Source organism: Polypterus senegalus, chromosome 13 (assembly GCF_016835505.1).
Source record: "Polypterus senegalus isolate Bchr_013 chromosome 13, ASM1683550v1, whole genome shotgun sequence".
NCBI lineage: Eukaryota > Metazoa > Chordata > Cladistia > Polypteriformes > Polypteridae > Polypterus > Polypterus senegalus.
The window spans coordinates 108,355,109-108,381,658 of NC_053166.1; the positions used below are offsets into that span (position 1 = coordinate 108,355,109).

The 26,550-nt window shown below is 36.6% G+C and overlaps 1 protein-coding gene across 4 annotated transcripts in view; it reads left to right on the top strand.

The window, feature by feature from the left end:
- The first annotated feature begins 974 nt into the window (after positions 1-974).
- LOC120543396 (6-phosphofructo-2-kinase/fructose-2,6-bisphosphatase-like) overlaps positions 975-26,550 on the top strand; it is a 74,880-nt gene continuing 49,304 nt past the window's right edge. Inside the window, exons 1-2 of one of the 4 annotated variants that reach the window (XM_039776475.1) lie at positions 975-1,376; positions 23,896-24,021. In XM_039776475.1, coding sequence (XP_039632409.1) covers positions 1,343-1,376; positions 23,896-24,021 — 160 coding nt within the window. In that variant the 5' untranslated portion in view covers positions 975-1,342. Of the gene's footprint in view, positions 1,377-17,422; positions 17,765-23,895; positions 24,022-26,550 lie in introns of those variants that run through there. The other 3 variants (XM_039776477.1, XM_039776476.1, XM_039776474.1) reach the window with 3 other exon arrangements.

Consider the following 26,550-nt stretch of genomic DNA (forward strand, 5'->3'; position numbering starts at 1 on the left):
TATTTGGACTGTCAGTATTTTCTAAAAACCTTGTTGAGAAAAAGTGTAGTATGTGACATGGACAATTGAGGCCGAAAATCAAACTATTGATCAATTTCTACTGTACAAAGCAAAGTGTTCAATACCCTACCACACCAGAAAAACCTGCAAATCCACTCTGTCAAAAATGTAAACGGTGCACAATTATAGACCGTCACAAGAGACGATCCTTGTTAACAGTGGCTCCTGACAGACATCGGTATTTCACAAAACATCATAAAACTGCATACCTTCTCCCCAGTCTTGTCCAATACAAAGTTGTATTGAAAAAATATATTTGGTCATAAAAAGAAAAAAAAAGAAAACATTTTGCATGTTAAGCAAGTGGCATCAGTGCTACTTCGTTTATGAATGTAATAATATTAATAATAACAATAATAATAATGTATTTGCCCCGAGACAGCTATCTTATTCAAAGATCTTGACCATACATTATTCTCCTCTCTTGCTAAATGGATCTTAGCCTGAAGAAGTCAATTATTTTTTTTACATTTACGATGTCTCACTTACAGGTTTTCCAATGTTATTTGTCCTAGTGTGTATATAAACACAGGAATCTTCAGTTTCTGTATTACATTTTGCCTGAATAAGCGGCTTGAGTTGACTGGAAAGCTTGCATATTGTAATCTTTTTAGTTAGCCAATAAAATGTGTCGTTTTGCTTGACTCCCCACGATTATTGTTACAGTAATGAGGTTATTTTAATAGTAATGAGAGAATTCCCTGGAAAATTGGACAGAGAGACTCACGCAGGGGTTGTTGTCTCCTATTGATATGAACATTTTCTGTAATCAGTCGGAGGGCGATTAAGGGGTTAGGCTCCGAAGACAAAAATAACCGCAGTCCCTTGATTGATATGATGCGTGTTTGCCTACGACAGAGAGACAGAGAAGGAGGGACAGAGAAAGGGAGATAGAGCGAGAGAGAGAGAGAGAAGGAGGGACAGAGAGAGAGAGAGACGGCGAAGGTTAAAGGGCTTGATTTGCCAAGCCGGCGTGGTGCGCTTCACTTGCTTTCCGCGATTGTTTATCCTTTATTGTCTTTACAAAGAGCGAAAAGATAAAACTGTGAAGATCTTGCCAACCAGAATGCATCTGTGAAATATGGAATGCGTAGACAGTTCTGAGGCAACGAATCAGTCCTGAATGTTCCTTTCATCCCGATACTGGATATGAGCAGTGCGTGTTTTGGTGGAAGCAGATGAGCACAGCTGAACTCCGAATTGGCGCCGTCCTGCAGAGCTTTGTAGGCGACATAAGCTCTAAAACGTGACGCGATCAGTAGCCGCAGTCGACAGCAGCAGCATGACTTCAGAGCGCCGGGTGAACTGCATGCAAGGTGGGTCACAAGAAGTCCAGATTACATTCTATATCGAATATGCCTCATTGCCGGGACGTGTGGACTGTTTTAAAAGTGTTAAGGCAGAGGGTAAAAACAGGACTTGCAAAACCGCTTGTCACCTTAGGGTCGCAGCTAATGTCTATCCCAGCAGCATCGGGCGCAATGCGGGCACCAGCCCTAGACTGGACGCTGGGACACACCTATTCTCACATTGTATCCCTTTAAATCTTTCATTTTTGCGATAACGTCTCATGCAGGGCTTATTCCTGGCGATGTTACAAGCACGTGGCATACAGTTCAAATACAAGTGTGTGTAACTGCTCATGAAGTCACAGTTAATTTGTAATTGTCCAGATCCATTTACTGTGTTTCAACAACAAGTAACACAATTTTAAAATAATGTCCAGTTTTATAAAGGTTCATAAAAAATAGCTTATAGGACACAAGGGGAAATAGTTAACACTGTAATGAAAAACAATTATGACTACATGGTGTAGTCTTCCTTTGCAAAAACTGAATGGAACAACAGATCTCAGGTATTAAAATAAGCTCCCGTTTTTTTTTAATTTACATCTTACAAGTAGTCTATCTGTTGTTAATAAACCTCTCATTAATTTTATGTTCCGGATGTTTTTCGTTACAAGAATATGAAAGTGGATCGTTTTTTTCTCCGGCGACAAAAGTTCGCAACTGCAGAAGTTGAGACGTACACTATTTTCACTTGTTCACTTATTCACACGTACTTGCATGATGAGGTTATTATTTTAATGCCCTTTATATAAATATAACTATCATTAAGTTAGTTACCTCTAGAGTGCATTAATACTTATGTATGTATCTGCTTGTTTATTTAAATAAATGATCAGCAGCCAAAAAGATACAGATCATAGTGAGCGAGATATTAAAATAAAATGAGACAGCAGAGGGGCGTTCGCCATGGCCCCACCCCAACGATGGACTCACAAACCCAAAATCAGGAGCCCACATACCTGCCCCCAAAAACGTCAAGGACCCCCACCTTCCGGGGTAGATTAACCATCTTTTCCCACCCCGCAACTGAGTAGAATTAAGTGTTAAGTAAAGGGATACATTATTCCATTGTGATCATGAAAGTTCACGGTGCATTGGTATCCTGGCCAGAGTTGGCTCCTGTCTTGTACTCATTGCAACTATTCCCACTCCTTACAACTCATTAATTGAAAAAAGTCAGTTAAGAAAATGCAAAGACGGTTTAAAAACAAAAACAATCAAGCGAGTCCACAAGGTGTTTCCTTTACTGCAACTTAGAAATTCCCAGTGTTCCCATCTTTGTTACACTTTCATGTTCTCAATGTATTTTTGTGAGTTTTATTTGAGCAATTATTTTTTATCCCAAAAACCACAGACTTCCAGTGTATAGAGACATGGGATACCCTAGGAAAACTAGGGTTGCTGCTATCAATAGGTGTTGATTTGGCCAGTGAAGTACTTACCCTGTGGACTGTGGGTGAGTTCCAATGTCCCAGTGCAGTGACAGGGACACTGTGCTGTGAAAATAGGGAAGTCCCTCAGATGAGGCATAAAACTGAGGCTCTAATTTTTTGTAGTCATAAAAGATTGCTGGGCATCTTTTGAAAACATTAGGGTGTATCCCGATGTCCTAGCTAAATTATCCATGACCTGGTCATTCTGGTCCCCTAATCACCCCTGCCTCTTATTGGCTAGCTATCTTTTTCACCCCTCCACTCCTAATAGCTAATGTGGGGTGAGCATACTGCCACAAAAAACTGGCTGCCATCATATCATCCAGGTGGATGCTACGTATTGGTGTTAGTTGAAATGATTCTCTGCCTTCTATGTAAAGTGCTTGTGTAGTTTAGCAAAGCACTTTTTAAATGTAGTAAATGATGAGATTATTATTATTATTATTATTATTATTATTATTAAACCTCTTTATATATCAGACAGTGGTGGCTTATTGCCCGGGGTGTTACTTGCTCTTTCAATTGTCAGATTTCCACTGATACACAAAATATAAACAAAATGTAACAAGGATAGGATAGTAAGTACATACACATATATAATATGATAGATATCATTTTATGTAACAAACATTTTAAGGTGCATCAGATTAGCACATTCTATGCCTTTCCATCTGAGTACCTTTTGAATTGCATTTGTATTTTCTCTCCATGTTCATGCCCCACAGTTTCCTAGCATTTTTAAATCGCTTTACTGACATTGTGGCCTGTGGTCAACTGGCATTCATTCATGAGGTTTCTAGCATTAGAACAGTGCATTTTAAAAGTCATGCAATGAGTGAGAGGAGGCCTTGTATGTGCTAATATTCTCTCCTGTTTCTCCACCTTTCAAGGATGAGAGAGAAGAGGAGCTGACAGTTGCTTAGCTTTCTCCCTGATAAGTTATTCTCTTTATTTAAAAGGTTTATAATTTGTAATGTCAAAGAAGTGAAACAGAAAAGTCAAAGAAGTTCAAGTGGGTCTCCTTCTTTAAACATGCACTCTATCCCACCTGCTACCCAGCTGCTTGATTTATCGTGGATCACTTGAACTCTGCCTTGGCAGTGACTAAAGGACAAGTTCGGATAAAATAAGCCTGGAACTTAGCGTATCTGGGAGTGAGCTGCATGTCTCTGGCAGAAGTGACCAATACATGGAGCAGTCCAAACGTACATGGCCATATATAAAGTGGACAGCTGCAGACAAGACACTGCAAACATAGGCAAGAGCTAGAAGCAGTAAGCAAAATCAGAATCACCCATCTTAGACAAATACCTTTAAATACAGGCTTTATTTCTGTTCTTCCTTAGTCAGCAGCATGGGCCATTTGGAGGAAATAATATTTTGGTATTCTGTGCAAATTATATGGATTGCACAACTTTTATATTAATTCTGTGGTATGCCCTTTTGTAAGTATTTGTACTGGTAAGGGTACCAATTATAACAGGCCAAAAGGAAAAGAATCACCACCAATAATAATAATAATAATAATGATAATAATAAAAATAAAAGACAATAACCTTAGCAGAGACACATGTAGTTAGCATTAGAGTAAAATATATTTTAAACCAGGTGTTCATGTAACAATGGGAAAGTTGTATTTTTGGGTTGTATAATTATTAAAAAAGAATTAATAATGCATATATAACTATTTTGTTTTTTTTTTCCTGAGTATGTGAATGGACTTTTCTATCAGTCACTTAATATTGGTTAATTAATTATGTGAGCAAGTACATTTCCAGACACTTACATTCCAATGTTAGAACACGGTATATCTAAATACAGCTTTTTAGAACACATATATAGAGACAGTAACTTGTAAAAAATCTGCAACACGTTGTGCTTTCTGAATGCACCGTCAGAAAATAAATACATTTTTACATCTTAAGTGGGCAAGTGTTAATGAGTGAAGTCAGTACTGGAAAATCAGGTTGAGACAATGGTTGATAGGATCTGTTTATAGTATAAACAAATATTTTGTTTTTTAAAAGTAACTAAAAATGTCAAAAGGTTTGTTTCAACTTTACACCTCGCCTGAAGTCTCCTTGGGTTCTGATTTTGCTGGATTTTATTGCTGCACTAAACCATTTATGAACACTTTTCTAAGGCTTTTACACGTGATCCACATCTCCTTTCAAAAGAACTGCTGCTGGGAGCACAATCACTAACTCCCAAGAAATCCTGGCATGTGGTGTATTTTAATTGAAAACAAACAAGCAAGTGAAGACATAATTCTATCAATGTGACTACATTAATGTGACAGACTGATGTCTTACACAGGAAAAGCTCAGGCCTTCATACATATAAATGCAATTTTTGGCTCAGAATCCGTGGTCAAAATGATTAGTGGATATTTACACAGGAAAATAAATGTTAGCTTGGTACTTTAATTTTTAGATGCATTTTATTCAAATTAAGACTTTATATCTTAGGATGCAACATTTTAAAATAACTTTCCTTTATAAAACAACAAGAGAAAAAAAATAATGGTAATCTAAAGGAGTACTTGGCTACAAAGTCTGCTCCACTGTGCCAGATAATGCCCTTTGAGAAAAGTAGTCTCAGGGTTAATTAAAGTAGCTGTAATTAAATATTTTATTCACTATATGAGATGGGACTTCATTCCTCAGCACACACCCCTGTTGACATTTAACCATATATATGTAAAATACTCAAGAGGACTGAAAGCATGCAAACACATTTGTCCATGATTCACATAGTTTAAGATCACATAAATTCATTGACAAATGTTAAAAAAAAAAAACAAAAAGAAGTTTTTGTTCGCATATTTCAACATACGAGAAAAATTATATTTCCAGAAAAAACTTTACATTTGGCATGTATTCCTCACAATCCATCAAATATTTCTGAAAAACTTTGTCAGTAGCCAAAGGTGCCATAGCAGACATTGAATATTATAAAATTAATTTAAATAATTAAATAACTTTTAATGTATGTCTTTTTTCCACTTTTCCACTTTAAATGATCCTAGTATGCATGAGTGTGGATGTAGGTTTGAGATTACCTGGTAAAGGATGTGTGTACCATCTGAATAAGTTAGATAGATAGATAGATAGATAGATAGATAGATAGATAGATAGATAGATAGATAGATAGATAGCACTTCATTTTTGCCAATGGGAATTTAACTTTTTACAGAAGCTTAATAAACAAATAAAAATTGTAACAAACAACAACCACCCATTTAAATACACACCAGAATTACTAAAGGGAAAGAAAACTTATGACATTATTAAGAAAAAAAAGGCAATTGCAATCGCAGTGAGGAATTTTGCAGATGTATTGCTGTTCGTATAAAGGAGCTCCAGCAGTGTTTCTTGACACACTTCTGCTAAATAATTTGTTGGTTGAAAGTACTTAATGATTGTATTGCTTACTGACTTTCACCCATGCTTGCTTATCCGTGAATTTAGAAATTAAATGAATGATTAATTCACATTTCTGTCAGGCAGTTGTCACCTTAGCTTTTGCCAAATAGTAGAACATTCAAACAATTTCAATGGAGTATAATGGATGGCATACTGTATATATTTCCAATTTTAACTTTTGTCTTCAGCTATTCTGAGACTGTAGAGACAAATCCTATAATATGGTTCTTTACAAACTGTCTTCCTAGCAATGCTCATTTCTGTTGATAAAAAACAAGAGTAAATACATTGGTAAAAAATATAATAAGTAAACAAATAAATAGGTCAAAGTGTTGGAATCTGGCATCTGTCACAAATTTACGACACACGTCTTGTATTTCAAAGCAAACCAAAGCTGTAAAGAAGCATGTCTGATTAAATTTATTAGCATGTCTAATTGGTTTTGACCCCTGCTGAGTTGCTGAATGAAGTTTGTAGTCCTCTCCTGCTGTACTGAGAGACCTGAAAATCTCTTGCGCCATTGTAACGACTCCTGATCCCTGACAGATTACTTCTTTAATTTGCTGACCTTAAAGAACTTGTGTGATTTATAGTGAATCTTTATAAAATCATTGAATAATTTTGTGGGGCCATCACTTTGCCCTGGGAACTATCCCCAGAAACCATATTTTTTATAATAGTCTTCCTTGAATATGCACTAACTGGATTTGAACACTGTCATCAGTTGAAAGACAACTTGGTGGTGTAGTAGGTAGTGCTGCTGCTGCTTCATGAACTCAGCATCCAGGATTGGAAAACAGCATGATTATTGTTCATATTAAGTTTGCATGTGGGACTTCCTTTGGGAACTCCGGCGTTCTCCTCCCCCTTCCCCAAGGCTTGCATGTTACTTAGTTAATTAGTCATTGTAAAGTACCTCTTTGTGGCTGTGAGAGGTTCCTGTGATGAGCTGCTGTATTTTTCAAGATTGTTTCTTGTCTTGTGTGCAGTGTTGCTGGGATAGGCTTCTGCACCCTGTGACCTTCAATAGGTCTAATTAGGTTTGAGATTGTTATTTTATGTTATTTAATTATTCGAGTTACTGAGTAGTAAGGGCACCAGACAGTAATACCTGTAGTCACTGGAAAACCTTTACCTCATTCACATTAACTCTTAAAGGAGCATCGGAGGGCTAATGTCAGATGGATATGCAGAGCCAAAGGTCAGGAAGAGTTTATGGAAAGTTTTACAGATTGCAGCTTAAACGAATTGTAATGAAGATTTTGAAAAAAAGTGGTTTTAAGCACAAGATGGAAATTATTGTGTACATTTTAAAGTATAGCAGGATTAACACAGAAAGTGATTACAAAAAAAGAGTTGTCAGTATGTTTTTGTAAGTCTGATTCTGCTCATTGGGCCTCCTTCCTTGTGTCTTGGAATTTCTGTACTTCTGGACATATCTTATTATATTTGAAATGAAAGTGAAAATATATCTTATTCCTTTTTATTGTCCTCAAATATTTATACACAAAGATTTTTTAAATAAAACCGTGTTGCTTCTCATTATTTTTTCTTATGATTAGTTGTATTATTATTGTAGTTAAACTGCACACTAAATGGGTGATGATGACAGGCAAAAAAATAGGTTAAGAATGTACAGTATTATTAGCCATTTACTTTCCTACTGAAGACACCTTGTTTTGTTTTTCTTTTATGATGAAATTTCAGATGGCCCATACTAAAGCAGTTCCTATATAAATTAAATACTTTCTGGTTCATTTTGGTTCAATGGTTAGTGCTTCAAAGTCCTATAACAGGTTGTGGTCTAAACCAAATTTTAAACGTTCTCCCTGTGTCCAGGTGGAGTTTAGTCTGGGTAATCCAATACTGCTTTCATTTTAAAAAAGACACACTGGTTAAGCTAACTAAAGAGTAAAATTGTTCTGATCAAAGAGTGGCTGGTGACTTGCATCTAGCACTGCTGTGTGAACCTGTGTTGCAATAATTTGGATTAGAAAATTAAGGAGGAAATGAAGGTATCATCACCATTCTCATTAATGGCAACAATGGATCAGCAGATGGTGCTGTTTTTCAAAAATTAGTAGTAAACGCACCTCAGTTTGACATAATGTTAAACTGTTTTTAGCAAATTCATTTTATAGATAGGCAGAACTTTATTTTCCCCCGGGGTAAGTTTGGCTTTTTAAAGAAGCTCTTCCAATACACACATACATAAATAGATAAATAAGTTAATATGTATAAACACACAGTATGATCTGAACACACACCAGAATGATTAAAAAGGAAAATAAATTAAAAAGAAAGAACAATTTCTGACTTGGCAGTCACACTCACAGTGACACATTATGCAGGTCTATTGCTGTTGGTATAAAGGAGACCCAGTAGTGTTTTTTGACAAACTTCTGCTAAGTAATTTGTTGGCTGAAAGTACTCAGTGTGTCTGTGTCAGAGAGAGGATGGGCAGCATTGTTCATAATGGCACTCATTTTTGTTTTAATTCTCTCCTATGATACTGCTTCAAGGGGGTCCAGAGTGCATCCTATAACTGAGCCTGTCCAATACATGCACACGCCATCACCGAGTTATAGCAGATGCGAAGGATGTCACTTCCCACATTAAAGGAACACAATCTCCTAAGGATAAAGAGCCTGATCTGTTCTTTTTTGTATAGTTCCTCTGTGTTCCAAGACCAACCCAAACCGGTCATTAATGGGGACTCCCAAGTACTTGTAGGAGTGCACCACCTCTATATCCACTCCCTGGATAATGACTAGACATAGAGGCTCTTTGGTGTGGTGAAAGTCAATAACCAGTTCCTTGGTTTTGCTGATACTAAGATGCAGAAAAAAAGTTCTCCGCCTGACTCCTATACTCTGCCTCATCCCTCTTATCAATACAGACTATAACTGCAGAATCATCAGAGAATTTCTGCAAGTGACATGACTTAGTGTTATATTTATAGTTGGAGATGTACAGAGTGAAGAGAAAAGGAGATAGGACTGTTTCTTGTGGTGCTCCGGTGTTGTTCACATCCGAATGAGTCTCACAAACTGCACCCTGCATGACTGATAAGCTATTATCCAGGACACCATAAACTCATCCACCTGCATATCTCTGAGATAATTTCTTTGACATCTCAATGCAATTTCTTATCTAGAAAAATATTTCTTTTTGGATTATGTGAAGGTTTTTCTTTGCCTGATACTGCTAGCCTGTTTTAATGTTGTTTGGGCAGGCCCATGGACACTTCAATGTTCTTTCCATTCTTTTGTTCAGGTATGTGTATGTGCAGCCTGAACTTTTCAGTTCCACCTTGGGGATTGAAGGCTAGAGCCCTTTTAAATGACCTGTTTGTTGATTTTTTGTGATGTAATTCAAAAGCATGTGAATTTGTACATCTTGATATTTTGAAGTAGCTGTCATTGTTATTATGAATCATTTTGATTACTTATGTATAGTACATCATACAATTTAGCACTTTGCCAGTTTAACAAAAACTGATTTATGAATGAAGGTTTATGAATATTCATTAGTTTTTCTGATTTCAGTGCTGAATATTTCATATTCATGTGAAATATCCTGTAATACTATCCTTTGATAGTTATACTGTATGCAAAATAATACTTTGACAGATTTTCATTTTGTGTGTTTTTTATGGCAATATTTAGCTGATATTAATTATTGCTAGTGCTGGTAGCCTAATACATTTTGATACTCAGTTTCTCTCAAGGTCATTTTGCTTGACTTTTCACTACATTCATAATGGCTAACACGGTACAACACCCTAGTACCACATGCAAGTTATTGCAAGGGCACATATGAAAATAATGGTATGATCATTTAGAAAGACTCGTTTGCCACATGCAGTTTTCATGAAGTCATCGGTTATTCCTAATTGGCTCTAGATCAAGTTCCATCAAGGCAGACTTTTTGTTAAAGGTGATTGAACGGTTTTAAACTGAGCAAAAGTACTTTATAAAAAAAGTAGTTTTCTAGAGTTCAAATTCTAAAGCCATCCTTTCTAATGCAATACTTCCATAACTCTGAGTGGATTCTTTTCAAGCCTTAAAATTACAGTAGGCGGTAGGTGTTAGTAAATGTGACCTCTGCAGGCCATTTTACTGTTAAATGTAAAGGTGTCACTTTTCAGCAGAATTAGCATATGCACACATTAGAGCTGTGGAAACAAAGAAGTCTTTAAATACACAAACAATCAAGTTTACACAATACAATAGAAATCATTATCTTAGTTCAGTTTGTCCATCAGTTACTTTTTCCTGTTTTAAGTCTCATTCAGCCTTGCACTTCAACAAGGGGATCCCACTTTGGGCAGATCACTATCACAAAATATCATAAATCATAACCACGAAGCCCCCATAATCACCCTTAAAGGACCATTTTTGGGATGGCAGTGAATACAAACTGCACATCTATGATTTTTTATAGCAAAAATGGAGTAACATGAGGAATCCTTTACAGACATACAAATAATGTGCAAACTCCACACACACAATCAGGCCTTGTGTTAGGATTGAAACCCGGGGCCTTGCAACTGTGAAGCAGCCAATCCAGATGACAGGAATATTTAAGTTTTGTAAACAGTCAAATGTACTGTATATTTATTGCTCTCACATCTCTTCATTTATGATAAAAGATATAGTGATTAAAATTACTTATTGGCAAAACATTAAAGATTATTAAACACATGTTGAGAACTGTCAGTGAGTGCCTGCACATAAGCAGAACTATCATAATGTCAATTAATGTCAGAATTGTCATTTATTTTTAAATGTGTATTTAAAGCCTTCTTCTAGAGTATGATTCCTTTGCAGTCTGTTTGATGTGTTCCTATTGTTTTTGTGGTGTGGGTAACCCTGTTTAAAGTAGCACAGGTCAGCAACAGACTGAAAATAGTAATGCTGCCTTCCTACTAACACCAGAGGCCAGCAAGAATCAGAGCCAAACTGATGGCTTCTGTCCATGTGTTCTCTCAATCTACTGTATATGTATGTAATGCTAAGGTCTATCTGTTTGTGATGAGATTAATTGAAGGCTTATGACCTGATTTGTTCTGGAAATTCATAAAATGTTAGGTAGCAACAACCTTGGCAAAGTGACTTGTTCTATATATAGAAAATACTAACGGTTTCTCTGTCTGTCACATGATTACTTGCAAACGACTAGGTCTAGAGCCTTGATCTTGGTCTTAACTGAAAGCTTATGACCTGATCTGTTCTGGTTATTCAAACATTGTACATAAAGTGACCTGTGGTTGTCTGTTTCTTAATCTGATGTTACATTTTATAACTTATAGTAGTTGGGTATGTCTGATTTGTTGTCATTGGACCTTGTCAATTTACTTGAAAATGGTTGCCCATGTCACATTTAGCAATTGAATGGTGACAGTCTAGTATAGTCACCCCATTTTCTGACAGCCAGTAGTGTGCTGCATGATGGAGCCAGCACTGTACTGGCACTGCATAAGGGGTTAACAGCTGCGACGAGTTTGGCTGTAATCTCTGCCCTTTTTTTTCTTTTTTCCATTTTGTCATGGTACATAAAACTCAAGACAACAGACAGAGAACCCTTGCTTCTGTTTGTGAGGTCCAAAGCCCCTGCATTCCGTATTTCTTATTGCTGCTTTCTATGCATTGTACTTCTGGATGAGAACTTATTTGTTGCCATCCCTCATTCACACAAAGCTTGCCCCAACAACTAAAGATAAAATCACAGCTGTTTGATTTTAGTGGAGTGAGTCGTAGGCTAGTTGGGCAGAGTCACTGGCTATATCACATTAAATGACGGGATTCAAGGGACCATGCCACTGACTGCCATCAACTTGCTAAGACTATGTAAATGAAGGGTACAACTAGGGGTACGCAATCTGACGATTTTAGATTGTGACTGATTTTAAAGATGTCCACAATCTAATTTTCAAGTGAATCGTACAGATCGTGATCGTTTATATTCTTCTAATACAGCGCTTGATACCGATGGATCCATGCTAAGTCCACAACCCAACAGAGTAATTTCCCGTTTTGATTGGCCAAATTATATCATGTGTCCCCACAATGGCTTTCCTGTGTGAAGAAGTTTTAGTAGCGCGCAAGCAGCACGGTAGATTAGGAGCCTGTGCCAAAGAAGGATTCGACCAGTGCAGGATTTACGTATAAGCTACACAAGCTATAGCTTAGGGCCCCCGCCTTCTTGGTGGCCCCTAAAACAAATCATATTTGGCACTTACATAGAATATCTGGACTTATAAAGGGCCCCATGTCTCAAATAGCTTAGGGCCTTATCAAGTCTAAATCCGGCCCTGGATTCGACGTCAGTAGTGTGGCAGTGGTTCGGCTGTGCACAGTCAGATAATGCACAAAGCAAAGTTATATGTAAAATTTGTCGGACAACGGTTGGCACTTAGGGAGGCAATACGACAAATCTATTTAATCATCTTAAATGGAGACATCCGAAGGAACATACCGAGAATGTTTCAGTCCAGTCAGTACAACCCCACTCATCTGTTTCTTGCGTGGTCGCGAAGCGTAAAACAGTCATTGACCGACGCATTAGAGCAGTTGAAAAAATATGATAAAAGCAGCAAACTATGGAAAGAGGTGATTGAGGCGGTCACATTCTACCTAGCTAACGATATGGTACCTTTCAAAGCTGTAGTTTTGAGAAACTGATGCAACCTTTAGATGTGGAATATGATCTTCCAAGACGCAAATATTTTTCTGATGCAGCCATTCCGCAGAGGGTTGCAAAGCAATTAAAGAACGACAAATTTTTTTGCAACGACGAGTGACTTATGGTCCAGTCGAACATTCGAGCCGTACCTGTGTCTGGATGTCTGGCAAACAAGCATCTTTTTATCCCAGCAACCAGTGCACCATCAGAAAGAGCGTTTAACACAGGTGTAATACTGTAATAAGTCAATGGGCTTCTTTGAAACCCCATAAAGTGGATCAAATCACTGGTTATATGTATGTTATCTGTTAGTTGCTGATTACAATTTTTTAAAGAATGTTCATGTTTGGAAGTGTCAAAATTTGAAAATTGCCCATGTTTATATTTTTTTATATCTAGAATTATTTTTGTATGTAATCTATTCACAATTGAATTCAACTTTGTTTGAAATTTAAAATAAAGTGTAACTTAAGTCTTAATGAGTTTGAGTCCGGATATTCTCTTAAGTGTATGCCACATTGAAAAGATAGATCGCAATTCAGATGGTGGATCATGATTTTGTGTTAAAAGGATCGTGATATAATATTTTAGAAAGATCACCCACCCCTTGGTACAACTGAAAATTACTGGAAAAATAATCAAATGTGACATAGCTTTTAGGCAGTGATTGATAGGCCATGTGACATGGCAGAAAGAAAAAATACCGGCGACATCTGCTGACTATCAAGCAAAGTGCAGTAGCCGATTATATGTCAAAGAACATCATAATAGAACAAAAAACAAAGTGCTCAGTATGATGCACGTCATAGAAGGCAATTTAGTAATGAGGGATGAGAAGGACTAAGCATACAGGATGCTGAATCACTTAGACACACAAGGACAACTCCTGCATATTTTTCTGGAAATTCAAAGTATTTTAGGTTTGCATCAACTTGGTGGCCACTTTACTGCAGATACCACTACTTAACACACTTACCATTGTGAATCTTTAATTTGGTTTTTATTTGCATTTTATTTTAGTACAGTGGGTCCATGTGTTTCACTATTGTAAGAATAACATAAGTGGGAGTATCACTTGTGTACTGATGATTCTGTATTAAATGCCAGAAACGTGAGATATTAAAGCACATATTCATGACCAGGATTTGAAGGGAATCACAAGTTAATTGTTGTTTTTATTGCTTTGTATACTTTCATTTTCATGATTATTTTTTCTTTTTATTTTATTGCAGTGCACTCAACACCCGTGTCTTCCACTTTCTTTGATTACTACTATAGTTTTTTTATTGTAATTTCCAAGTCTTCTAACACAGAAACATGTGCTGCTCAAGTCAATCCTGTTGGCATGGATTCCATAAATGGAGTAAGAACCACACAATTCATAAATTTTCACTGCAATTTTCACTTTTCACGGCAAAACAAGGTAGAAGAAATAAAAGAGAGACACTCGGCTTAGCTAGTGGCATATTTGCCGGCTCTGTAGGTGGTGATGAAATGAAGCATTTTATTTGTTTCAGTATTAGGAGTGCAAATGTAACTACAAGTAATTCTACTCTCAGGTAACTGGAAAGTATATAGACAATACTGTAATAGTGCCGTTTCGAAGACAGTATGACAGTTCAAGGATCAAATAGTCCCATTGAGAAGGAGGAATTGATTTTAATTGAATATTTCTCTTTATCTGGTGGCTTTGATCCTGACCTCACTGATTTGAGAGCATTTCATCCAATTCTAAGTTGTGCTATATATATGCTCAAAGACAATGTTCTTCAGTGTACGCTCTTCTTAGTGAGGCTGGACTTATTTCAATCTGGCCGAAATAGCTGGATTGAATTATTTCCAACTGACACATAAGAAATGTTTAAGTCAGGGATGGCACTGCTGATCTTAGAAAAGTCAAGGCGATTGTGTTTAGTACAAGTAAGGCTGGTAGCGCAGAGATCCGTGATATCCATGAAATGCTTCTTAAGGACAGAAATACTGTATGCAGTTAGGTCTCAATGATGTGTGCAGTTTCATTTCTTTCTTAATGGTAGCCATTGCATAAGAAACACATACATATTTACTGGAAATGCGGTGGTAAATGTAGAGTATAATGGAAGAGGGCACTGCAGTTCTCAGTTCTGGTATACATTTTCTCTTGGGGACATTTGCAAGGTAAAAAATACTGGTAGGCTAGGGGAGTCTCAGCCCCTGTGAATGAGACTCAAGCTCACCTGAAAGTATCTCAATATAAATTATAATATAAATTTTACTGAATTCTAAACTTACATTTTGCAATGAAGAGTGATGCAATGGATGACATACAGTGTCCTGGGCTTGAGTTCCTCTTCTGGCTGTGTGAGGCTTTGCCTGAGTATACTCTAATTTTCGTTCCACATCCCAAAAGACAGGTTACTGGTTATTACAAATGGCCCAAATTCCAGTGTGAGTGTGCATTTGATGGGCTCTGTTTTCAAGCCTGTTTCCTGGATTGTGCTAAGTTCTAGCAATTGTGACCGTTACTTGCATTTAGAAGGTTTGAGAATGTTGTGTTGTTTTTTTATTTTAAAATGAAAATAAGTAAAACACTGCTGTGTTTAATGAAGGTGACATTTTTGCTTTTGGTTATGATATGCATGTGTTAGGTCTAAAGCATGATATGCATGTGTTAGGTATAAACGTATAAATTAGTCTCATACAACAATTTGTGCCTCATTATAAAAAGTGGTTAGTCATTGGAATGTTGTTTTTTTTTTCAGTATGTCCTTTAAGCAAGCAATGAAAGAAAGAAAGAAAGAAAGAAAGAAAGAAAGAAAGAAAGAAAGAAAGAAAGAAAGAAAGGAGCCATGCTTGCTAATTTTGTTTTTGGAAAATACCCTAAATTGAGTAGTGTGTCCAACACTGTTAACATTGTGAGCATTTGCGGTTCATTTTACCTCACCCCACGCCACCCTGTGCAACCCACCTCAAAATGTCTACATGGGCTCCCCAAAATGCCTTGGCATAATGTGTAGTCTGGAAATGGACTTAAGTCAGACTGAGAAAGCATCAGCATTATGTTGTTTGAGTTGGCAGCGTAAGTGGTCCTATGCCACATCAAATCAACTTCTTTGCGGGACTTACAAAATCCTTAACTCCAGCCCAGTTAAGGGTTTAGAAATCTACATGTGATAACATGGTTTCTCAGAGGCCAATATTCTAACCACAATAAAGGTATACATGACATTTTTTGAAACCAGGTGTCTGTAAATAATCATGTTATTAAAGTGCTTGTGAACACACTAAATGTACTGTAATTCCACACCTGTACAACATTTTATACACTACAGAAAGGCCAAATGAAAAGACAAAACGGAGAAATAGCTATTCAGTAGGAGATTCTACAAAATAGTTTTGAAATGTAAAGAGGACATGTGCATTGCAGCCATTTGACAGGTAAATATTACAAAATTACAAAAAGGATGACAATGAAAAGGAACTACATTTATCTAAATGTACTGAATAGAATATAAAGACCTAAGTAGTATTAGAGTTCGGGGCAGCTAGGTTTCTTGCCCAAGCATAAGCACTTTCCCACTTCACTTTCTCTGTTTCTCATGTCTCTGTCTCTCCACACCACCCTCTCAGGTTTAACTGCCATGGGGACTCAGTCCTTTCATTTCAGATTAAGATCACACTGGACATGTTAATAATATCTCTCCTTCAATCCATTCTCAAAACTGCTAAATCCAGTTGAATGTTGTGGATCTTGGAGCATTATTTAGTAACATTGTGCCTAAGACAAGAATAAGCCCTGAATGCAGTGTGTAGTGAGATGGATGAGTGCAATGAAGCTGAGTAGAGAGAACCTCCTGTGATAAGAGAAACGCTTTTGTCATCAGAATCACAATTATTTCTTGGTCAGGGTTCTCCATTCGCTCAACCTACTAAGACGCCTTATTCTTTGGTCTCTATATACAAAGGCCTGAGTTCTTGTTTAGTAGATCCAAATGAGGATATGCAACAAAGAAAAGGTACTGCCCAAATTCATTTCTGACCAGTGACAGGGTGCCAGATTGTGTTTTGGTACATTCACTCAAACATGACCTATTTAAGCACATTATTTTATCCTTCTTCGTGTGGAGCATACTGTGGGTTGTGTTTCTCAATCAGTGTTAAGCCATACCTATTCCTAATCCCAATACATGTTATGATTATGTGCTAATGATATTAACTCATGACTCTAATGTCCTGTGTAACCATTGTTGCACTATCTAGGTGTATGGGTACAATTGCACTAACAGCCAGTAATCTTCATTACTCTGCTGTATGAAGATTTAGATAGATAAAGCTAAATTTTCAACATGCTGGGAAATTATTTGTCCCTGGAAGGTATGGTGTCTGCATGCACACACTTTTCTTTTGTTGGGTATCCTGAGAACCATATGAATTTGATAGATTAAAGCAAAATCCACCTCTGCTCGACCCAGAGTCCGTTAGTGTTGTGACATTTGGGTGAGTGTAGAACAGAAGCCAGGAGATATGCTGGTTAAAAGGGCAGACATCAACACAAACTGCAGCTTCTGCTCCTATCAAATGACATGAAGGCAAAGTTCAACAGATGAAGGACTGTTATCTATAAAACATGTGGAATAAGATAAGCTCCTGACTTGAAGCCAGCTTTAATATACTAAGTGTGGAGAGGAAATAGCTGAATTAAGCCAACTGAGGGTCCAGACAAGCCCAAGGAAATACTGTGAGTTCATGGAGCAGACAGAGCTCACTCAGACACCATTACAGAAGATCTGGGTGCCATGGATGAGCACCCTGCTACAGCGCCGACGAGGCTGTAAGTACAGCAGAGTGGAGGTGCATGAGAATGTGCCCAAATTATATAGTGTTGCATATTTTTACTGAAAAAAAAAATCAAAAAAAGTCCTGCAGTTTACCAAGAAGAGACATGAGTTGTTAGAGATTAGTGTGGTAACAGGGGCACTAGCAAGAATCCAGCCTACATAAAAACATCTGAAATATAATATAAAAATGGGGGCTGAGCATAAATAATTCAGTACATGCATAAATTGGAAAACTATATTGCAAAATATTGCTTAGTTGTGTAATGTTTTAAAAGTACATACTTTTTAAGGAACAAAAATGTATTTAGAGAAATTTTCTCTTTCCTCACTTGTGCTCTTGACAGTTTTTTCTGAAAAGTACTGGTGTTAACATTAAGTGGAGACATAAATAAAAAATCAGCTAAATTTCAAAGTTACTGCTATGCTACACAAGAACTCAAACTGATACTTTCAATATTCTTCTTAATATGAAGGGTAATCAAAAACACTATGTACACTATGCACTTGTTATAATATGCAAAAAGCTTTACTATGCAAATGCAGTAAAACATTTAATTTTGCTTATGCCATCACTCTTTTTTGGGTGACTTGAAATGTCCATTACAATAGTGTGGCCTAAAGAAATAGTTTTAAAGATTGAGGAACAAGCTTTATTCACAATGGGCGAAATCTGGTGAATAGAGTGGGTATGACATCTCTTCACATCAACAGTTTCATAGATAAGCCTTTGTAATGTGTATTGTAAAATGGGTTACTGTCGTGAAGCAGAATGAGGATTGTGGACAGCTTTTTTAGTCGACTTTTAAAGCAAATCAGTGAAATATTGATCAATTATAGGGTCCTTTTAAAGCATACTGTATAATTAGTATAGACTATGCCATTAACACTGTGAAAAACATGACCATTGCTTTATTTGTTATTTGTATTCTGGTCATAGTGACATATCAAAGGTTTATTCCAGGATGTTACATTTTTCTGAATTCATTGGTTTGAGCCTTGGAACATTAGATGTGGTTACCCTTAACTTCAGGAGTCAACATTCTGGGCACCCAGCATGCACATTTGTTACTCATCAACAACAACAACAACAACATTTATTTATATAGCACATTTTCATACAAACAGTAGCTCAAAGTGCTTTACATATTAAAGAATAGAAAAATGAAAGACACAATTATAAAACAAAATAAATCAACATTAATTAACATCGAATAAGAGTAAGGTTCAATGGCCAGGGGGACAAAAAAAAAAAAACTCCAGATCGCTGGAGAAAAAATAAAATCTGTAGGGATTCCAGACCATGTTTAATTGTTTATGAAGTAATGAAATTAAGTAGCCCGTAGGTTATCTCTATAGTGTCTGCGGTCTCATACACCATTTCAGTTCTCAAACAGGATTTTCTCCACAATGACAAAATATCCTTCTGATATTGAAATAGTAGGCTTGCCAAAAATATGGGTGGCTCTCCAATACTCTTTTGCTTGTAATTTTTCATGGTAATTAAATATGTACCAAAATATTTGTATCAAAATCAGGTATGAGTTCAATAACTTGAAGAGTGATATAGAGTGACTTTCATTTCAACAACTTAGAATGTTCAATTTTATTTGTGTAGGTTGCTTCAGAATGGTGGCATTTTAGACAAGAATCTTCCATTTTAGTAATGTGGCTTTAATATGTTACACAACTTAACCAAGTAATATTGAAAAAGAACAATGTAGCAGTTTATGTGTTAAAAAGATGGCAGGACCGAGGAGTGATGCAAAGGAGGACACTTATTCTTAGAAGTATGGCAGCTTTTAAGATTTTTGCCACCTTACTGACATGTGAACCTATTTTGTTTTTTATGACCAGCAGTATGAGTGATTGGTGATATAAGGTAACAGTAGAAACATAAATCCAACCTCAGGTTTCCAGCCAAAGATCAGGCATCGTAGGATGATTTAGTACAGGTATGTCAAACTCACTACTAATGGTGGGCCACTTCGACTGCCATTTGTGTGTCAGCGGGCTGCACTGTAACAAATACTATTATACTGTACTATTATACAAAGTTACTGCAGCTTTCTTTCCAATACTGAAAATTTTTAAAAATTTAACACTTAAAGTTTAAAGAAAAGCTATTTATTTCCATACAAGCTCCGTACAACAGCGTACAATTAGAGTCTTAGTCTCTTAGCTAGGTTCTTATATTATTACATTATATTCATTATATTATATTCATTGCTTATATAGGAGTCTTACAGCCTGAGATCTATTTCTTTTGTCGCGACACTTGGCATCTCTTGTTAGTAACCAGTTTGTCAATATCAGGCTTGAAATCTTGTGCAGCTGCAACTTTTATGTGGGATGAAAGATGCTCGACAGTAAGTCTTGAGTGAGGTGGGGTTTTGGTAGCTTTTATTAACGAAAACAGTTGTCATAAAGGTAAGTGCTTCTGAACATAGTACTCTCGATGACAACTTATGGATCTGCACATACGAGGGTGGCAGGTAAGCATACAAGCCTGGCACACCAACTTTGTTGTATTTTGCCTTCAGAATAGAATCTGACTGCAGTTCAATCAATTCCATTTGGATATTCTCAGGCGCATTCTCAACGTTTTAAGAGAACAGCAAAGTCCTGTTTGTGTGAACTGAACTCACGAAAACGCTCACTAAATTCACTGCTCAGTAATTCAAATTGGAAAACAAATACTCCATAATCTAATTTTACTTTACTAAGTTTACTTCAAAGTGTATATTGTAAAATAAACCGATATGCAAGAAGCCCCCTGACCTACACTAATTTTACAAACTCAAAATCACAAAAATTTGTTAATAAACAACTCACCAACTTCTTGCATCCATTTCAGATCTTCAGCTGTAGTCTGCACTAACTGTTCGTTACAATACTAGCAGAAAATTGCATAAAACAGAGCAAAAAAACGTGAAAATATGTGAGCTATTACTACTCATGAGGGTCAGTTCTGCCCAGTGGCCAGTCTCAGCAGCCCAGCCAGTAGTGGAGCCTAGCAGGGGTGGCTCTAGGCTTGTGGCAGCCCTGGGCAGAGAAATAATTGGTAGCCCCTTCGCCCGCCAATGTCAATATGGTATCTTATGCACAGCGGATGGCCATGTCTGTTGCGGTCACTGCATAGCTGCCTTGTGCTCATGACACACTTCTATATGCACGTGTCCGTAACTTGAAAACCAAGCTGTGTCGTTATTTTCTGTTTCTGTTTTATATTCAATATATATTGGCGTGGCGGCCCAGTGCAGGTGCACAGTTTGCACGTGCCTAAGGCCAACCCTGCTGCAGCCTAGCACTTCAGTTGTGACGTCGTGGCTCATTAACTTTGGTCAAGGCTCGTGGCTATACTAGCAGATGACATTTCTGGTACCGTAATGCCATGGGAAAACAAACTTTTGTCAGAAGGCAGAAGTAAGAAAAGTCAGTAAGTAACACCGAAGATGCAGAATGATTCAATCACAAACAACAGTAATCATTTTGTACAAGTTCGGTGGTAACTAGGATCTGTCATGCGGACCGCATGCGGCCCAGGGGCCGCGTGCTTGACGTGCCTGATTTAGTATACAGTATATAAAAATTCCCACATGGTCTATATTGTTAGTGCTATACTAAGCTGTAACTTTCATGCTGAACAACTATTATTATGGGAGAATATTGTGAACCGAAGTCACAGGGAGCTGTCAAATGCAAACCCACACTTGAATTGTCCCTGGCATCATACTATGGCTGGGACAACAATTATCAAGAAAGGTCAAAGAAAGGCATGAATATACTACTGCATATGATATATCACAGGTGCACAATATAAATATATACTTGAATACATTTCACTGTAAATTATGGATGTGATCAGCAAAGCTTCAGTAAATCACAGCTTATATCAAGGTAGTTTCAGATTTCACCTTTAATTTATGTAAAATTTGATTCTTTATTTACTAGAGCACATGTGGCTCACATTAACCAGTGAATGCGAATGGTACAGCTCAAAAGTCTTTACGTACAGTAGTTAATAGAGGTATTATTTAGAAGAGGAAAAAGTAAAAAGCAAGCAAAAAATAATACAATTCCACCTGCACATCAGGAACATGTACAACTCCAGGACCTTCTGTGTGGGATGTGCATGCTCCCTTTGTGTTGGCTTGTATTTCTTCGTAGTACTCCAGTTTACTCCCATAATCCAAACACATGACATGTTGATTATTGACTTTAAACTGGCTGAGTGTGAGTCTTTAGTTGGGGTTCCTCTTGAAATAATGCACTCAATGGCAGGATGGATGAATCTAAATTGTTAATGTTCATTTTATTGCCATGATCAGCACTTCTGCTTAGAGTGAAAACCTTGACACATGTTTGTGATGTAAGCTATCACATGTTGTGAGAAAAACGTCCAACAAATATGAACTGACTTAAGTGGATGTGAGAATACTGTACTATTTTTATAAAAAGTTTTAACAATAAAAATTTAAAAAATGGCAGTATGAGCATCTTGGTAAAAGTATTGAGAAAGCTCTTAATCTGCCAGTGTAATAACAGGAGAAATCAAAAAGAGATGTGTTCTGCACTTGTGATTTCTGTGTTGGTTTGCTTAAAGCATTAATTGAGTAAATACATTTACATTCTGTAATGATTATTTACAATTTGTGATGAATAATCAGACTTTTCAGGTTGAGATCTTAAAATGTTATATAATACAGTGTGATGCAATTACTGTATGTGATGTAATGCAACAGAAGTTTGTGAAATCTAAAACAATTTGACTGGGGTACCTGAAAAATGCCTTGGATTTGAAAGAAATACTCTGAAGCTATAAGACTGCTATTCTATCCACCATACCACAGAGCTTCTATAATGTGAAAAAAATACTAATAGTAACAATCATTTCAACGATTCATTTTATGAGCTGCTTGTTCAATTCAGGTCCATAGAGAGACAGTGTCCATTCCAGGATCTTCAGATGCAATGCAAGAACTAATCCCAAACAAGCCACTAGTGGGTTAATACTAATAATTAACATATTATTATACAGATTCTAACTAGGCTTTGTACATGCCATAGAATCAGCTGGCACCTCCAACAGGGTGAGTTCCAGTTCTCCAGTTGTAGAATAGGTTTCAGGAACTTTTAACTGTCAAAGGTGTTGTCAGAAACGTAATATGCACAGTTTGACTTCTCTTTATGCATTCACTGATGTACAGTATGTAGTGCTTTCATGGAGGTTCTCCACTGATTGAGTTCGCTGTGAAAGACACTATATTGCACAATCACTAAATCATGAATATTTTGAAGAAATTGTGTATGAGTTATTGCCGAAGTGTTTTCGTAACTGTGATTCACATGATTCAGCTCCTTTAATCAATAATCTGTGAATTCAGCAGGTGGTGGATTTCAATAAGACACTCTTTTTATTGATTCAAATTGTGATTGTAGACCCATTCATAACACCCATGTGCTGAACCCACCTAATCGTACATAGTGGTTGCATGTTCTTAACATCTAATTGGCAGACAGTGCTGATGTTGCTTTGCAGATTTTAAATGAATAGAAAATGAGTAAGGAGAGAGCTATTTAACCAAGTGTCAAACAAAACAAATGCCGAACAGTTGAGTTCACTAGAGTTCTTTACTTTATGGATAAATGTTGTATTTAAATTCTTTTAATGTAAGTAAATAATGCCGTTATATTGGGGCAGGTCAGTTAATATATTTTGCCAGTTTTAAGTAACAATCTTGCTAGACTGACCTCTGACCCAGCAAACTCTAGTGCAGGGGAAACAACCTGCTGGTTAGTCACCCCTCTGAAATCCTGCTGTTGAACTTCGAGCAAGTTAAATCACAAAACATTTATCTGTAATGAAATGTCAAAGCAGTGCTTTCACCATTCTGGTTTATTTTACTTTTATGATAATGCAGGAAACACATTGAATTTACCAAACCACATGGACTCTCTAGTACATCATGTAAAGAATCTCTATATCATGGGCCATGTTTGCTAAAATGTAAAGAATTAATCTTGAGGAATATAAGAAAAGGACAATAAACGAAGCAGATATCCCTTTTTTCTCTGAGTCTTGTTCTGTTCTGTTAACATCTGATCATTTTTTACTCCTGCCTAGCCTCAGTGCCTCAATTCACCAACTCCCCAACCATGATTGTTATGGTGGGCCTTCCAGCCAGAGGGAAGACCTACATCTCCAAGAAGTTGACACGGTATCTCAATTGGATTGGAGTGCCGACAAAAGGTAAACTGAACAAAGCTCTTATTAATGGTATCAGTCAAGATCTATGTTATATAGCAGCTTACATATTTAAAATAAATGGATAATTGCAATAATCCTGTGATAATGATAAAATAGTTCAATGAAGAAAATTAAAATAACATTGATGCCGTGGGCTGGTGCCCTGCCCAGGATTTGCTCCTGCCTTTCGCCTTGTGTTGGTTGGGATTGGCTTCAGCAGACCCCTGTGATCCTTTTTAGGATATAGTGAGTTCGATATTGACTGACTGACTGATTAATAAACAAAATAAAATATGTCAGCCTGATGTCCAACACATTGCTAACAATGTCTTACTGGCAAATGAATATTTCTGCCACAATCCCTGGGTGAGTGTTTTGTTGTCAGATATAATTAGTGGTGTTTTCATGGAAAACACATTGGACTGTAGAATCTTCCATTTTAGTAACGACGGAGCAAGTAACGGGATAACAAAGTAGCTTAAATAGACCAAGATGACTGTGTTGTCTATCCAGAGAAGAAGTCAAATATTGACAAATAATAAACAAAAATCATAATAACGTGTTCTTAGAGCATTTTCTAAATGCATACATACAGATATTTTGAAACTTTTGTGGATTTCAGATAATAACTGGACATAGTTTATGTTCATGGTGGAATATGCAAAAACAATCAGCAAAAAATCTTTTGAATTTAAGCCTGGATACTGGATTTTTAAACAATGCTTCAAGCACTATTGATTTTCACTTCACTTTAAGCAATTATCAAATTAATGATTTATATGTTGCAACTGTTATGATTTTGGAGTGTTCTGTAAAATTTGAATTCTTTTCACATAGTACTCAAACAATTATTTTATTAAATATTTTTGATTACCACATCAACACATTAAAAAGTCAACACCATTTTGACTTTTTGCTAATATAGCAATATTGTTTACAGTTTCCATGACTGTTGTTTGGTACATGACACAAGAGTCACATTATTATGATAGTAATTCCACTCCATGGCAAAATAGGTGAGACCTCCAAAATTCAGAGAAAACGCAGGCCAAGATCTTCATTGGTCTGTCCAGTGGAGGCTCAGCTAGTCCAGTCAAGACTCGAATACTAATCGCTGGCTTCAGCTTGAGCATGACCAAACATGGCAGAGCTGGCAAAACACCTAAAAATATGTCAAAAATAACCCAAAAGCCTCACAAGGAGGAGGGCAACTGTAACTTCCAGCTTGAGCGAAAAAAAGGATAACAAAGAATCCTTACACATTAAAGATTTATTACAAAAAAGGTAAATAAAGAACAAAAGCTCTAAAGAGTCTAACAAGGCAAATAGGAGTTGCCGAAAAAGGCAATCCACAGTAATCAAGTCACAAAATTTTAAACAGAAGTAAAAAATCCTTTAACAGAGACAAAAATGTCAAAAAACACAAAATCTAAAGAAACAATACTCATAAAGAAGAGAAGTCACCAACACCAAATGCATTCCACGTACTGTGAGAGACTACAACTGCAATGAGCCTTGACAGATGGCCCCACCTGTTTGGAAACCCATTCACAAAACACAAGGAACATGGAAGAGTATCCACTCATAGAAGCACTACAATACACAAAACCAATCAAAAATACATAATTATACATATAATAAACAACAACAACATAATGACCAAAGGACTGAAAATGAACAGAAAGGATATAAAAAATGTACAAGGGACACACATATCATGTGACATCATGGATGTAAAAGATGGCACTACATAGATTACAGCTTCCGAGCTTTTTACCGACTTCTCACGGTTTATTTATTTATTTTTTTTTACTCTAAATTAGAACTCTGAATTTTAACTTTTTTGAAGATTGTTATGCCTTTGGTTTTTGGTTTTGGTTTCAAGGTTGTCTGATTTCTAATTATGACATTTTGCCTGCTCTTATGTAATTCTTTTTCTTATCCCTATTGGACACTTTAATCATCAGGTCCTTCTGTTTTTATTCCTTACAGGGACAAGCCTTTATTTCTTTAAGGCACAATAAAACGCTCATTGCAGATATCTTATACATTTTCCTGTAATTCTTAATATTTGTCATGAACAATTAAGTGGATTTTATAATATTTTGTCATTTCTCAGAAGTGATTCCACATCTGAAGTGACAAATGCTGTACGTTTAATAACCATTCATATGAAATTAATAAATTGAGAAAGAGATGCAGTGATTGCTTAGTTAGGGTGAAAAATGAATTGTCAAAGGCAGGCAGTCCTGCTGTACTCTCAGAAGCAGTCAGTGAAGTAAAGTTAGACACCAGATATACTTTTCATGAACTGTTGCTTGACGATTGTATTTTCCAACAACTAAATATGTACATCACATTCATATCTCTGCTTCATACTGATTACTACAAATGTTTTTCACATGAATTTAGTAGCTTCGGCAAACCCAGGAGCTTTTACTGATAGGCAGTGGAACTGCATGCTACTTATCAAAATGTAACATGGAATCTGAAAGATAAAAATAAGATTATATGTGGTTGAAATAATAAAAA